At 39.0% G+C, this 15,857-nt stretch overlaps 1 protein-coding gene across 1 annotated transcript in view; it reads right to left on the reverse strand.

Annotated features, from left to right (window-relative positions):
• Positions 1–15,857, reverse strand: part of FBXL13 (F-box and leucine rich repeat protein 13) — a 250,107-nt gene that overhangs the window by 225,937 nt on the left and 8,313 nt on the right. The window contains 2 exon segments of the mRNA XM_079150237.1: positions 8,067–8,157; positions 9,351–9,454. Of these exon segments, the coding sequence (XP_079006363.1) occupies positions 8,067–8,157; positions 9,351–9,454 (195 nt within the window).

A 15,857-nucleotide genomic window follows, 5' to 3' on the forward strand; every position in this document is an offset into this window, starting at 1 on the left:
TGGCATTTGCAGGCAAATGGATGAAATTGGGAGGATACATGCTAAAGTGAGATAAGCCAATCTCAATAAACTACGGGACGAATGATCTCAGCTGATAAGCAAGAATGATGGGACATATAAGGAGGGGGTAGGAGGGTTGTATTAGGGTTAGGGTTAGGTTTTGGGTTAGGGATAAGGTGGGTAGTAAGAATGGAGGATGGAAGGACTGTATAGAGGGAAAAGAGGGGTTGGAGGGGTGGGGGGAAGGGAAAAAATAACAGAATGAATCAAACAATATTGCCCTATGTAAATTTGATTTTCTATTAAAATAAAAAAAAAGAATCAAAAAAAAAAAAGAATAATGTTGGCCATGAGCTTAGCATAAATAGCCTTTACAATGTTCAGGTATGTTCCTACTATCCCTATTTTTTCTAGTGTTTTGAGCATGATGGGGTGTTGTATTTTGTCGAACGCTTTTTCTGCATCAGTTGAAATAACCATATGATTCTTATGCTTAAGTCTATTGACATGATGGATTACGTTTATTGATTTAATGGATGTTAAACATCCTTGCATTCCAGGGATGCACCCCACTTGATCGTGGTGCATGATTTATTAATATCTTTTGATATGGTTTGCAATATTTTGTTAGATCTTTGCATCTATATTCATCAAGGATATTGGCTAAAATTGTGTTTCCTTGATGTGTCTTTGCCTAGCTTGGGTATGAAGGTGATATTAGCTTCATAGAATGAGTTTGGTAGGGGTACCCTCCTTTCTATTTCTGGGATACTTTGAGAAGTATTGGAATGAGATCTTCTTTGAAGGTCTTGTAGAACTCGGCTGAGAATCTGTCTGGTCCTGGGCTTTTCTTGGATGGTAGGTTTTTAATGGCTTCTTCTATTTTCATTGCTTGATATTGATCTGTTGAAATTGTGTATGTCCTTCTGGTTCAGTTTGGGAGGAGCATATGTCTATATAGAAATTTGTCAATGTCTTCGGTAGATTCTATTTTGTTGGCATACAGATTTTCAAAAGTAAGCTTCTAATTATGTCCTGTCTCTCAGCAGTGTCTGTCGTGATATTTCCTTTTTCATCATGAATTTTAGTAATTTGAGTTTTCTCTCTCTCCTTCTCTTGTAGTGTAGCTAAGGGTTTGTCTATTTTGTATACTTTCTCAAAGAACCAACTTGTGTTTGTCAATTTTTTGAATAGTTTCTTTGTTTCAATTTCATTGATTTCAGCTCTGATTTAATTATTTCTGCCTTCTACTACTTTTTGCTGTTATTCTGTTCTTCTTTTTCTAGGGCTTTGAGCTGTAATGTTAGGTCATCATTTAGTTGTTGACTTTTCATTCGTTTTTTCAGGAATGCGCTCCATGCAATGAATTTTCCTCTCAGTACCACTTTAATAGTGTCCCAGAGATTTTGATATGTTGTATCGTCATTCTCATTGACCTGCTAAGAATTTTTTTATCTCCTCCTGATGTTGTATCTGTTATTCATGTTTCATTCAATAGCATATTATTTACTCTCCAAGTGTTGCAGTAATTTCCCTTTTTTATTTTGTCATTGATTTCTACTCTCAGTCCATTATGATCTGATAGAACACAAGGCACTATCTCTATTTTTCTACATTTCCTAAGGGCTGCTTTGTGGCATAAAACATGGTCTATTTTGGAGAAGGTTGCATGTGCTGCTGAGAAGAAAGTGAATCTGCTCATTGATGGATGGAATATCTATATATGTCTATTAAGTCTAGGTTATTGATTGTGTTATTGAGTTTTATGGTTTCTTTGGTTGGTTTTTATTTGGAAGATCTATCTAGTAGTGACAGCAGTGCATTAACGTCACCCAGAATATTGTGTTGTGGTGTATGTGATTCCTGAAATTGAGAAGGATTTGTTTGATGATACAGGGATGCCACCATTGTTTGGGGCCTAAATATTTACTATCATTATGTCTTCCTGATTTATGGTTCCTTTAAGCAGTATGAAATGTCCTTCTTTATCCCTTCGGACTAACTTTGGCTTGAAGTCCACCTTTATCTGATATAAGGATGGAAACCCCCACGCTTTTTTTACTGAGTCCATGTGCGTGGTAGGTTTTTTCCCATCCTTCCACCTTTAATCTGTGGATGTCTTCTTCTGTGAGATGAATCTCTTGCAGGCAGCATATTGTTGGGTCTTTCTTTTTAATCCATTCTGCCAGTCTCTGTCTTTTCATTGATGAGTTTAGGCCATTAACGTTCAGGGTTATTATTGAGATATGATTTGTAGTCCCAGTCATTTGGCTTATTTTTGGTTTTTAAGTTGGCTTGGTTTCTCCTTTGAGTGGTTTTTCTCTAAGGTAGTTCCTCCCTTTGCTGACCTACATTGTCGTTTTTCATTTCCTTCTCATGGAATATTTTGTTGAGAACATTCTGTAGTGCAGGCTATTTGTAAATTCTTTTAACTTTTGTTTATCATGGATGGATTTTATTTCCTCTTCTAATCTGAAGGTTAGTTTTGCTGGGTATAGGATTCTTGGCTGGCAACCATGCTCTTTCAGAGCTTGAAGTATGTTGTTCCACGCCCTTCTAGCTTTTAGAGTCTGGGTTGAGAAGTCGGCTGCTATCCGTATTGGTCTCCCCCTATATGTAATCTGATGCTTTTCTCTTAAGGCCTTCAAAATTCTATCTTTATTTTGAATGTTAGGCATTTTCATTATAATGTGGATCTGTTGTGATTCTGTGCATTTGGTGTTCTGTAAGCCTCTTGTATTTGATTTTCCATTTCATTCTTCAGGTTTGGGAAATTTTCTGATATTATTTCATTGAATAGGTTGTTCATTCCTTTGGTTTGTATCTCTGTGCCTTCCTCAATCCTGATAATTCTTAAATTTGGTCTTTTCATGATGTCCCATAGTTCTTGGAGATTCTGTTCATGATTTCTTACCATCTTCTCTGTTTGGGCAACTTTATTTTCAAGATTAAATATTTTGTCTTCATTGTCTGAGGTTCTGTCTTCCAAGTGGTCTAGTCTTTTGGTGATGCTTTCCATTGAGTTTTTTATTTGGTTTATTGTCTCCTTCATTTCAAGGATTTCCATTTGTTTTTTTTTTGAGAATCTCTATCTCTTTGTTGAAATGATCTTTTGCTTCCTGCAGTTGCTCTTTCAGCTTATTGGTATTATCATTATTGCCTGCATTTGCTCTTTTATCTCATCCTTTGCTTCATGAATCATCTTTATCATGTATAATCTGAAGTCCTTTTCTGACATTTCTTCTAACATACTGTCATTGGATTCTATTAATATAGAATCTAGATTTTGTTGGATCATTTTCTTTCCCTTGTTTTTTTATGTTGCTCATGTATCTTCCCCTCTAGCAGTGCAGATCTGGGGTATTGCAGATTTCCCCCTATAGGTTTATAGTGGCCCTATAGGTTTCCAAAACCTTTTCTTTAAGGGGAGATCAATATTAGTAGTGCCCAATTCAGACACTATGCAATCCTAGACCAAATAGTCCCTATGAGGACAATAACAAAATCGTCGTAATGAACAGAACGAGTTCAAATATTATTTTCAATAAAACAAAGAGATATGCAATAATGTCTGCAATTTCTAGTGGAGAACAAAGAGGATGCAGAGGGATGTAGAATGTGGCTATTGATGGGATAAGAAAAGATTATACAGAAGTTCTAGATAACAGAAAGGGTAAGAGTGTAATCAAAAGAAATTGGATGTTAGCATGCAGAAAAGAGAGAAAGAGACTCTGAGGGAACAGTTAAACAAAAGGAAAAGAGAGCAAGAAATGTAAAGAAATAAAAACTTAAATTTTTTCAATAAGGAGAAAAAAGAAAATCTACAGTATAACAGTCATATAGTAAGGAAACCTCCCAGTGTTCAGTAGCCTGATGCATGAGAGGTACCTGACAATGAGCTTCAAGCCTCCAGCAGGGGTCTCAGGATGGGATTTGCACCACCTAACAATCGGAGCTACAGCTTCCAGGATTATCCAAGATCGCTGCTCTGGCTTCGAAATATGTTGGCAAATGAGGAGCTGCAGTTCAGGGTGTGGACGTGGTCAGCTGGAGGTCCTGTAGGTGGGATGCAATTGGTCAGGCAGGGGTCCTGGAGGTCCAATGTGTTTGGTGTGGTTGTGGGATCCTGGAGGTGGGGTGAAATCAGTCGGTCTGGGGTCCCGGTGATAGGGCGCAGTCAGTTGGTCTGGCGGTCCTGGTGGCAGGGAGCTGTCAGTCGATGTGAGGGCCCCAGAGGTAGGGAGTTATCTGTCGGGCTGAGGTATCCTGGAGGCGGGGCTCAGTCCAGCCAGGGGTCCTATGGGGCCTGGCTGTTGTCTCAAAATGGCGGCAGCCACGTGTAATCAAACCTGCAGGTATTGTAACAGTGAACTTCCAGGCAACAGCAGGCAGCTGGTGTTCCACTGGCGGTCGGCGATCAGTTTGCTGACTGTTGTTGGACGATCTGGAGGTGAACCTCGCGTGTTGGGTGATGGATAGGTGAAAGGCAGGCAACGGACAGTCGAAAGGCAGGCAAATGGCGGATGATAGGCGCCTGACAGTGAGCAATTTACACTCATAAAAGGCATCGATATGCTGGCAGACTGCCGGTCATCACAGCAGACAAATATGGTGAACACCAGGGAATCGAAAAGCAGCACAAACTGCCTCACTGAGAAACAGATATCCTCTGCTTGAAACCGGAGTTACGGAGCAACAAGGAATGCAGCCTCCCTCTAGTCCGCCATCTTGGATTCCCCAGGCCATTTCTATAGCACCAACTCCAAGTTCTGGCCCAGCAATATCTGTGCTGCCTAAGGTTGGGAACAGGTAATGGAGATACCAAGGTTGTTGCTAAACTATGGGACCTGAATCTCATAGCTTCAGGGCCTGAACTCTCTGTGGAAGAGGGTGGATGTGCCCCTGGCCTGTATCATTTGAAATGATACAGGCAGAACCTTAAGTCTGTTCTTGCATTCTAGCCTCTGCCTGATGTAGGGGCTGGTCTTTGACCTCTGGCCTGAGTATGTAGCCTTCAGTTTCTACTAGGCACCCAGCCCTGTGCTACCTTTTGTGTGCTACTCCCTAAGGGATAGAGTCTTGTTCCCTAATCTGCTGCACTTGGAGGAGGCATAGTGGAAGGAGCCAATCTCCTGGTCTAAGACAATTTCAGCATCTCAGTTAGTCATACTCTGCAGTTATTGGCCTGGCCAGAGGGGTCCTGAGTCTTGGCCCATTACTAGATTTTACTATGGCAGGCCTGGTACAGGCTTTCAAGTCTAAAGCCTGGATTTAACTCTGTCTACTTGTCCCAAGCAGAAGGCAGCTTTCTCCACACTGGGTTGTTTGCAGTTAGAGGAAAGAGTGATGTGGGCAACTTGTTTATCTTTCTGCTTTCTTCAGTACATCTTTTTGTTCTGTTAAACTAAAAGCAGGCACTATGATCTCTTGCCTGATTTCCTTAGCTCTTGGGAAGGTCATTTGGTGTGTGAGTAACTTTTAACTTGGAGTATCTGTGGGGAGATGATCATTTGAGCATCCTACTCAGACACCATCTTGCTCTGTCCTTGACACTATGTATATATTTTCTAAAGATGCCATTTCTGTCAAAGATGCAACAGAAATATTTATTGGTACATATATATATGTATATATATGTATATATATATACACATATGTGTATATATATACATATATACACACACACACACACACATATATACATATAAATATATATAAAAATAAAATTTCTGGAATATAGTTTCTAATACTCCATTACAAAGGGTGGAAAGAGGACTAAATTAACAAGATTAGCAAAATGCTGATCATTGCTAAAGCTGGATAATGAGTGATGAATATGATATTCTCCTTTTGCATTGTTTCAATTTTTCCATAATAAAAAGATTTTTAAAACATTATATGTGCTGTTTCTTATAATTAGTCTGTCCTTCTGGAGATTTAATTTCCTAAGAAATGAGAATTAAGTCTGTGAAGTTAGTTTCTTCCTTACAACGGCTGATTCTTTCATCTTGGAACACACAGTTTTCCTCTCTACTGTGATGAGAGCAATTTCAGTTTTATTTGGTAACTATTTGACTTGTTCACAGTTTCCTATATTCACTCTTCTCTAAGTAAAAATACATATTTATGCTTTATAAATAAGCACATGTAGGCAGCCCTGAGAAGGACTGCATAGTATGAGACTGTAAAACCCTATAAAGATATCTTAAACATTGTGAAAAATTATAATTGTTTATGATCTTTAGGTTTTTGGTTAAAATATTTTACATCCTTTTACTGCAGTTATAGCTGCATAGGAAACGACATGAATGGAAATTTTTTAAAGTGAAGTTAATATTTAGTAGCTATGATTTAAAATATCAAAAACACTGAGGATTATAATGTTTTAATTTCTTCATACAAAAAAAAACACTTCATTTTTCTCTGAAAGTGAAGGAGAAATGAATGAATGAATCCAAAACCAGTAGAGTTGAGCCCTCTAACTAAGCAATCATAGAGCAGCAGGAGTTTCACATTTTCATATCTAACCTTAATGAATATTTTCCTCATCACTGTTGCAAAATCTTATCTTCTTTCTTTTTATTTCCACTTATTGTATGAAGTAAGCATCTTTTCTATGCCTTGGAAAACTGTTATATTTCTTTCAAAGTTTGAATCAGCTTCCATCATTTTTATTCTTTGTGCTTTCAATATCATGAAATGTCTGAGAATTCCTTTTCGAAAACAACTTTAGGTTTGAAGCAGCTATGAATTCTGGGCAGTTATTTAAAAATTCCCTATAGGCTTCCATAGACAGTGGAGACAGCATGATTTTTAGATCTTATAAAATCATTGTCAAAATACTGACAATGAGGTTTATCCCTCTAGATCAGTGGCTTTCAAATATTTTAGCATTTTTAAGAAATGGTCTTTAGGCTCCCCTGCCACCAAGCAAAATTATACAGAAAGCAAAACTATCCTACAGTGAGGAGGTAGGAATGGAAGTCTCAATCCTATCCCCTGGGCTTCCCCTTCAGTTCTTCAGGTGACCCCCAAACATCATCAAGAACACAATTTGCAGATATCTGCACTCTTTTGTGGATCAAAACTCTGTGGTTGATAAAGGACAGTCATTAATCTACACATCATGATGCAGTACATGATGTATAGAACTAGGATCAGGCATGTAGGTTCTACCCAGTGTACTAGCCCCTCCAGTTCATCCCAGAGTTGGCAGAGTCATATCATCCCTCTGTTTCTCTATTATAGACCACTGAGGAGGAGCTAATAGTACTTTCCAACGATCCTTGTATATGGATATTTCAAATCGTTCCTCTCTGCACCCACTTTGAACTGATTCCAATTTTCAATCCCCAACTTGACCTGCAACTCTCAAGCCCTGACCAGGATTAATCTGGGATTAAAAGGTATTGTATACTGTACAAACATGGAATTTGTGTTGATATTTCTCTCCCTACATGCTTTTTGCTATTTTAACTCCTCTTACATAAGCATCCTTTATTCTACAAATCTCTATCTCCTGAATTACTTCATTGCCCACTTACAAAATCAAAAACAGCTGCTGGGAAGGGTTGTTCCTTTCAGGAACAGTAAGGTCTGATTTTTGAGTGAGACCTCATTTAATGTTTTTCCCATGTCTTTTTGAGTATGATTCCCTTTATCCTCATCTGCCATGGCAGCCAGCAGAGACAATGAAGCGAAGATAGGACTCAGAAGAAAGCAGATTAGAAAGAAAGGAAGACATCCTGTTTAACAGTCTTCCATAATGCTTGTTCTGTGCATGAGAGATGAGAGAAAGAGAAAGGGGAAGGGAAGGCATTGAGCAAGAGGAAAGAGCAAATGCTCTTGGAAATTTGAGGCAGTTAAATTTGAGTGTTGGCTCTGTGTGTGTGTGTGTGTGTGTGTGTGTGTGTGTGTGTGTGTAAAATTCTTTCACTTTTCTAGGTGCCCCCAGTTCCAAAAACAGTTTGACCTCATACCTCCCTTAGTAAGATCTAAAATCCACTTGAGTTTTTCCATCAGAATTCAAAATGTATATTTTTAAAACCTTGGTTACTAATAATTACCAGCTGATCATCTAGTCCAAAAAGTTGTTCCAGGTAAGTTTCAGATAATCTTCGAATTTTTTGTTTCATCAGTGGATCAATGCACATATCCCTTTAATAAAATAATAAAACAAGGTCAAAATTCATTTCATTTCAGAGTAGTTCTGTTAGGGGACAGACAAATGAGGATATGGGAACACAAGGTTCAGAGAATAATTCTATCAAATGGGCCCACTATGCTGACCCCCACATGCTTTCTTTCCCAGGAAGCAATTTACTGCAATCCTGACTGGTCACGTGGACAGGATATATCACCTTCCTCAGCCAACTACCTGTTAACTGCAGGAGAAATGCAGGCCCAAGATAATGTTGATGGGAGGAAGCCAGGAGACTTTTGTGACCAGATCCTGAAACTCTGGAAGATAAGGATAGTTCTTCCTAACCATAAAATCTATAAGAATGTATGGTGAAGAATCCAATTAGAACCAATCAGCATGGGCCAAGATGACCTAGAGTTGCCATGGCAGTGGGTACCTCAAAGTCTGATGTCATCTTGCTGTCAGTCTAAAGTCAAGAGGTGGACCTGGGTGGGGCTCTCTGGAAACTTCTCTAGGATCCCCAGAAAAGTTGGAATGCAGGAGAAGCACATTTTCCCTCTCCTCTGAGAGGGCCCACTCTCTCCCTTGAGAGTGTCCCCTTTCCCTTTTTCTATCCCTCCAATTACTATTACTCTGCACGATATGTCTAAAATCCTCTGACTTGATCACAAGAATCAGGATTTAAAAGGGGGTCTTTGCACTGCCTGTTTCTTGGAAGACCCCAGCTCTGTAACAGTTTCAATAATTAAATCAGTTTTTCTTGAGGATGGAGAGGAAGGGAAGAAAGAGGAGAGACATTCCCCTTGAGAGAAACAAATCAGAATTACCTGAAAGTCTTCTTCATACTACCTCCCCAAGATTTTGTTGAGACCTCAAGGAGAGTGTGCCTGCCTTTCTTTATCCCCAACTTGAAATAATCTGCCCTATGATCATGTTTCTCAGGAGAATATGCTATATCTCTCAAGTTGAGAGCCAGTGAACATTTATTCACATCTTAGTCGGTGGGACCCAACAGCCTATAGGAGAGGGACAATGTGCTTCTCCTGCACTCCAGTTTTATTGGGGATCCCAGAAAATCCTACACTGATTTTTGTTAACAATTGATATTAGAAGCATTCATTGGTAAGACCTTATTTTGATACTATACAATGAGTGTTTTGCCTTCAAAATAAAATACTTCCCAATCATAAATCAAAATAATACTTACCAACGAAGACTTTCAAGACCATTTTCAATGATAGCCATGATCATTTCCTCTAAATATCTCAATGGATCATCAGGACATGTAACAAGTATACCACATAACAGTGCCTGTAGAAAAGGAAATGGAATCAATGTTTCTGAATTTACATGTGCTGACTTAGGAGGAGATGGACTTTCCCCAGACAATTAAAAAGTCCAATTAATGTGACAAATAAACATGCTTTTTCAATAATAGATGTTGGAGAGAAGATTGAGAAAAAAGCAACACTTTTACACTGTTGGTGGAACTGTAAATTAGTACAATCGCTATGGAAATCAGTATGGAGGTTCCTCAAAAGACTAGGAAATGTAACCACCATATGACCCAGTTATACCAGTCCTAGTATTTATCCTAAAGAAATTAAAGCCAGTACACTATAGTGATACATACATACTCATGTTTATAGCAGCACAATTCATGACAGCTAGACTATGGAACCAGCCTAGGTGTCTTTCAATGGATGAAAGGATAAAGAAGATGTGCTAGCTGAGCACAGTGGCACACACCTATAATCCCAGTGGTTCAGGAGGCTGAGGCAGGAGGACTGCCAGCCTCAGCAATTTAGCAAAGCCCTAAGCAACTCAGTGAGACCCTGTCTCTAAATAAAATATAAAGAGGGCTGGGGATGTAGTTCAGTGGTTAAGCACCCCTGGGTTCAATCCCTGGAATCAAAAAATAAAAGGGAAAGAGAAAAAAGAAAGTCAAGGGCTTTATGTTTTCTCTCACATGTGAAAGCTAGAGAGGGAAAAAGGAAAGATGGGAGTTGGGAAAATCTGATGAAAATTGAAGAGAGACTGTTACAGAAACTGCAGTCAGCAAGGGACCAAGCACCACTCCTAGGGTTGGAGAACTCAAGTTTATTTACACCAGCAGACCCAGATGAGCTAGTGTTCTGAAGTTCTGGGCCCCAAACTGAGGTTACGTAGCGTTTTTATAGGAAATTTGACATCATTTTTAAACCATTACAACATTGGTGGGTTTGAATTCTTGGCCTATGTGACCAAAGACCGTGCACAGAGAATTTACCATAAGTAGTTCATAAGTATAGAACAGATACTGTAAAATACTTGCAAGTGTGGCCTTTCACCACAGGTAGCAAAAATTCAAGATAACTTGAGTTTACCTCCCTAAGATGTATATTTTTAAGAACTAAGCCTATGAGGTTATAGTTTAGACAGCAGTTAACTGGCCCAGCAATTAAGTGATGTGGTTATATTACTACAGTTTAAAAAGTTACAAAGTATAAAGCATCTATTGAATCTCTGACTTTGAAAGCCTTGGTACGGGGGTGTTTACATTTCAGGAGGGGGGTAGGCAGACTCTAGAGGCAACTATTTACAATCCAATAGGTAGGGACCCATGGTTAATTAGGTTCCCTACAGAAAGGCTGACAGGTGAGGAAAATTAACCATTTCCCCAGGCATTGGTTCTTTATCATAATGTTCTTATAATTTCATTTTATAATTAGATCTGGTTTCTCCATCATGAGACTGAAGAATGGACATTTTTTAAGTTGTCTGTTTATCTCAACTCCCTAAGGTTTCCCTCCCAGTAATGGGAGCAAAGCCCTTAAAGCTGTTCCAGGAAACAGCCCCAAACAGAGAGTAAAAGACTAAATTGAGCCTGATAGCCAGATAGTGCTCAAACAGTAGGATTACCAGAAACTATTGACCAGAATCTACACTCTGTTGTAAAACATTGTGAACATGTTGTATGTTATCAGCAAACCCAGACCCCCTTTGAAATTTCCCGGCAGCTTTGTTCCCCATTTTTCCTTTTTTTTTCCCCCTTTTCCCCCTTTCATGTGCGACCCCTCCCGATGTGTGGTTTCTGCCTTTATAAACCTATAAGATTTTCTGCTAGGGACTCGACTCCTGGACTCCTGCGTGAGTCATGAGTCGGGTCCCAGCGCGTTGGAATAAACACCTCTTGCGGTTTGCATCAAGTGACGCCTCCTGCGGTTGATTGGGGTTGCTGTCGATCCATGGGACAGAGTTGGGGTTTCCTTTTGGGGGGCCTTACAAGACCAGTAGAGTAAAGGAAAGGGACCAGGGAAAGGGAGGAGGGAAAGAAAGGGGGAAATGCTGAGGAATGATAATGACCAAATTATATTGTTATAGCGTATGCATGTACAGATATGTAACAATGAATACCACCATTATGTATAATGCATCAATAAAAATATGGAATGAATAAATAAATAAACATGCTTTTTACATACCCCTTCTGTATTTATCTAGGGTTGATATTTTGCTAAAGACAAATCAAAATGCAATGTACTCTGCCTCTTTCCAAAATCCATCAGAAATAGTCAATAGAAAGTCTGTACACCATTACATGGGGAGTTAAGATCTTTATACCAAAAGCAAACAGTTTTTAAGTTTGGGGAAACCGTGTTTTTAAAGTCAAAAATTTCCTCAGATCCAACCAATCACAAAAGTGATTAAGAAAATCCACATCAAAATCGACTGTGAATTGAAGAACTCTTGAAAATCATTTGTATTTTATCATTTACAAAATCCACAGAGTATATACTTTGAAAAAATTGTAGCATAGGTGGGAAACAAAAGACTCACCAAATCTAAGCTACTGTTTAAAAAGCATGTATGAAACTCAAAAAGCTAAATCGTCTCATTTTCCTCTATGAAGTCCCATAAAAGAAGAAACTTCTCATTAAAAGTATTGATGAGACATGCAGAAATTACTGCGCATTTCTCCATTTGAGACAAAGAAGAAGGTTTACAGCACACCACCCACAGAAACCACCCGGAAATCTCCTTAGGCATTTGTCTTTTCCTTCTTAGCTCTCTGGTATCCGGTGGGATCTAGCATGTGTTTGTTGGGGGTGGGGAGGCCTTCTTCGGCTCTTCTCCCAAATAGGATCTACTCCTGCTGGCTTTTTTCTGCTTCTTGTATTTCAGAAACAAATACAATAGCGTTGTGTTCCCCTCTTAGTGTGAAGACTGTAGGCTAGGAATCTACTCCTTAAGACAATAGCTAAATGTCTTAGACATTGGATCCCTCTTTCTTCAGCTCTGCCTCCTGAGCTAGTCTCATCTGAGTTGCTCGCAGGTAACATTCAGCCCTCTGCAGACTGATTTTCTTTTCCTACAGTCCAAGAGATTATGATTACACAGTAGGTTAGTGGTTCTTACCCAAATGGCAAGCTGGGTTTGAAAAGGTGTCTGTTAACTAAAAGACAGCAAGGGTGGGTCCTACGTGGACCTAATAGAAGGACTGAACTCTTCTAACACCTCCCTAAATAGCCCTGATGAAAAACACATCAGCTCTGTGGCACTTGAGTGCCTGGGTCTCCAGTGCATTGAGTTTCTACATTTCCGACTCCATGTTCTCCCCTCCATCTTATTCTGATCCCCTAAGGACATCCACATCAGGATCACCTGGGAAGCAAACAGTTCTCTGAGAATGGGGCCTAGAAATCTATATTTTAATAGAATTTCTAGCCCATAAAAGTGTGAGAACTAGTGCCTTAATGCAGTTTAACTTTCTGAATTTAAATTTCTGAATTTTTAAGAAAACTGAGGTCTAGTTAATGAATATTAAAAATTGCCCATTTCTTTATATTTCCAAGCAGCCCAATTCAGAAAACTACTTTTCCAAAAAGTTCTTGCAGAAGTCAATTTGAGAAGATAGTTTCTGAAATGCCCATGAAAGCATACTGAACTACCATTGGATGAAATGCTACATCATGAGGTTTTTATTTATTAATGAATAAACAGCTCATATTAATGAATCAATAGCTTTTTTCCTGCTCCATGAAAATAAAACTCACAAAACAATTTAGTCTTTATTATAAGTAGAAGCAAGATATCCAAACATTCTCACAAGATGAATGTGTGACTCAGAAACATTAATTAAGGTTTTACTACTGTTAGCTTTCTCAGTAAAAAACAAACATAATCAAGGACAAAAAACCATGACTTAACGAACACAAGTGGCTTTCTCAAGCTTGTAAATTTACAGAACAATTATGCAATATTCCACTTTCGATTGGTTCTACTTCCCTAATCTCAGTCCCCAATATTTCTCAAATATTCTGAAAAATATTTTAGGTACTAAGGACAAAGATGGGTTTATCCAGGACATTTGCTTTCACTCCTTTCCACTACTTGCTCTTTCAAAGAGCAAATCAATGCATTTAATTGGATTCCAGTGGAATCCAATTCTACTGGATTTAAATCCTAGGTCTGAGCCAGGCACAGTGGTACATGCCTATAATCCTAGCAACCTGGGAGGCTGAGACAGGAGAATTGCAAGTTCAAGACCAACCTCGGCAACTTAGGGAGGCGCTAATCAACTTAGTGAGACTGTTCAAAATTTTAAAATATAAAAAGGACTGAGGATGCAGCTCAGTGGTAAAGTGCCCCTGGGTTAAATCCCTGAAGGGTTATGGAAAATAATATTCCTAAAAGATAGTTCCCTGGGAAAAACAGAAACAGTGTGACTTGGGGTGGGGGGGGGGGCAATTTAGCCAAACATTGAACCTCTCCGAGTACATCTTTTCCCAGTAACAGAGGCCCTGAGGGAAAAAGCAAACTTTCGCCCGTTCCCCAGTTCATCCCCAGCATCTCCACCAAAAACAAACATTTTCCCCTTCCCAACCACAATGGGTCCTGAAGGGAAGAGGCAGATACTGAAATGCTGGGCCCTGGACTTTTACCCTTCCCCATTGCAGATGAGTCCTGGAAGGAGAAAAGCAAATAGTGAAGCTCTAGATAACAATGGGTCCCGGAGGAAGGAAGATAAGCAGTGAATCACTGAGTTGTGAGCTTTTCCCAGTGACAATGAGTTTCAAACTGTTTACAACTACCTTCCTGAGTTAAAATTTTAATGTGCACATCTAGGTCCCCGTCTGAACAGCATGTTTGCAGTATCCAATGATTAATTCACCCCCAGTGTAATAAAACTCAGACTCCTTCTGTAACCCAGGGGCCATTTCCATACCCAGAAAATGAACCCACCCCTGCCTGATGGATTGACTTCGCTGCAGAATAAAGGAAAGCTTGCTGATCCAAGGTTTGCTTCCCATCTCCCACCTCTGTCATTTGTGAGTTCAATAATTATTCAATCCTAGGTCTGCAATTTTCTAGTATGTAACTTCTGTTGATAGATTATCTCTTTGTTCCTGTTTCCTTCACCAAAATGGGAAGGCACACACATTACAGGGTTACCATGAGAATTAAATGAATTAATATATGTTAACTGCTTTGAATAGTGTCTAGAAAAAATTAGGGACTCAACAGGTAATAATAGCAAGCCATTATTAATTTTAACCCATTCCTTGGGTAATTATTACCTTCATTAGAAGAAAAGACTTGCAGGAACAGGAAATAAATTTTTAAAAATTTCCTTTATACTACTCAAAGTTCAGTGTGATGACACAGAGAAAGACTGACTTTATACCAAGTCAAATAGAAGAAGTTAGAGAAAATGCATTTAGGGGGAAATGGCTAGGAAAGAGAACTTTATTGAACAATATTTCAAATATAAATGGCAAGATAGTTACTGTCTACTGTAAATCTGGGAACACCACAGATGTAAGACATTTAAAAGAGCAAGTCTCACTTATCTTGTTAGATACTCAAATAAGCATGGTAAAATATGGTAAGGTCCAAAATAGTAAAATAAAAATAATTTCACTAAGAGTACAGAGCTAAAAGTGCTTATCAAATGCTTTTGGGGTCCTCAGCAGTTGGAAAGAAAATCCAGGTGGCAAGGAGAGGGCAAGGATATCCAGGTGGGGAAAGAGGAAGAGCTAAGCCCCAGAGTAGAAATCAATTTGCTTATAATAAGGGATGAATGACAGAGGGCCACAGATGGGGACATTCTGCAAAGAAGCTGGAAACCCATGCCATGACCTGGGACTGGGCCCCACTCCAGACCTAGCAGGTGATTGTCTTGGTCTATTTTCTCCTACAATAACATAATTCCATAGACTGGGTAATTTATAAAGAAAGAAGTTCATTTGAGTTCACAATTCTGAAGGCTGGGAAATCTAGGAGCATAGTGAACAGTCTTCTTGCTGCTTTATAACATGGCAAAGGCAAGAGAGAACCAAGGAAGCTGAACTTGATTTTATAATAATCTGCTCCTGTGAGAATTCATTCCTGTGAGAAAAGCATTATTCCATTCTTAAGGAGCATTAATCCATGCTCCTAAGAACTAATTACCTTTTTAAAGGTCCTGTACCTCTCCATACTATTGTATTGGGGAATAAGTTTCCAATACTTGAACTTTTGGTGGTCATGTTCAAACCATAGCAGTCATTCATAATTAAATCTCAGCAAGATCAATTAATGGCCAAAGGTCACAGATGACCACATATTGGGGAGCACCAGTATATTTTGCTTTCAACATCCTACTATGGATGACCTTGACTTTTACAGGGGATAGTTTTGCTTATGGATCTCACAGACGAGCCAAAGAAGAATCAAACAATTCACAGAGCCA

This window comes from Sciurus vulgaris, assembly GCF_902686455.1.
Source record: "Sciurus vulgaris genome assembly, chromosome: 8".
In the NCBI taxonomy this organism is placed as follows: Eukaryota; Metazoa; Chordata; class Mammalia; order Rodentia; family Sciuridae; genus Sciurus; species Sciurus vulgaris.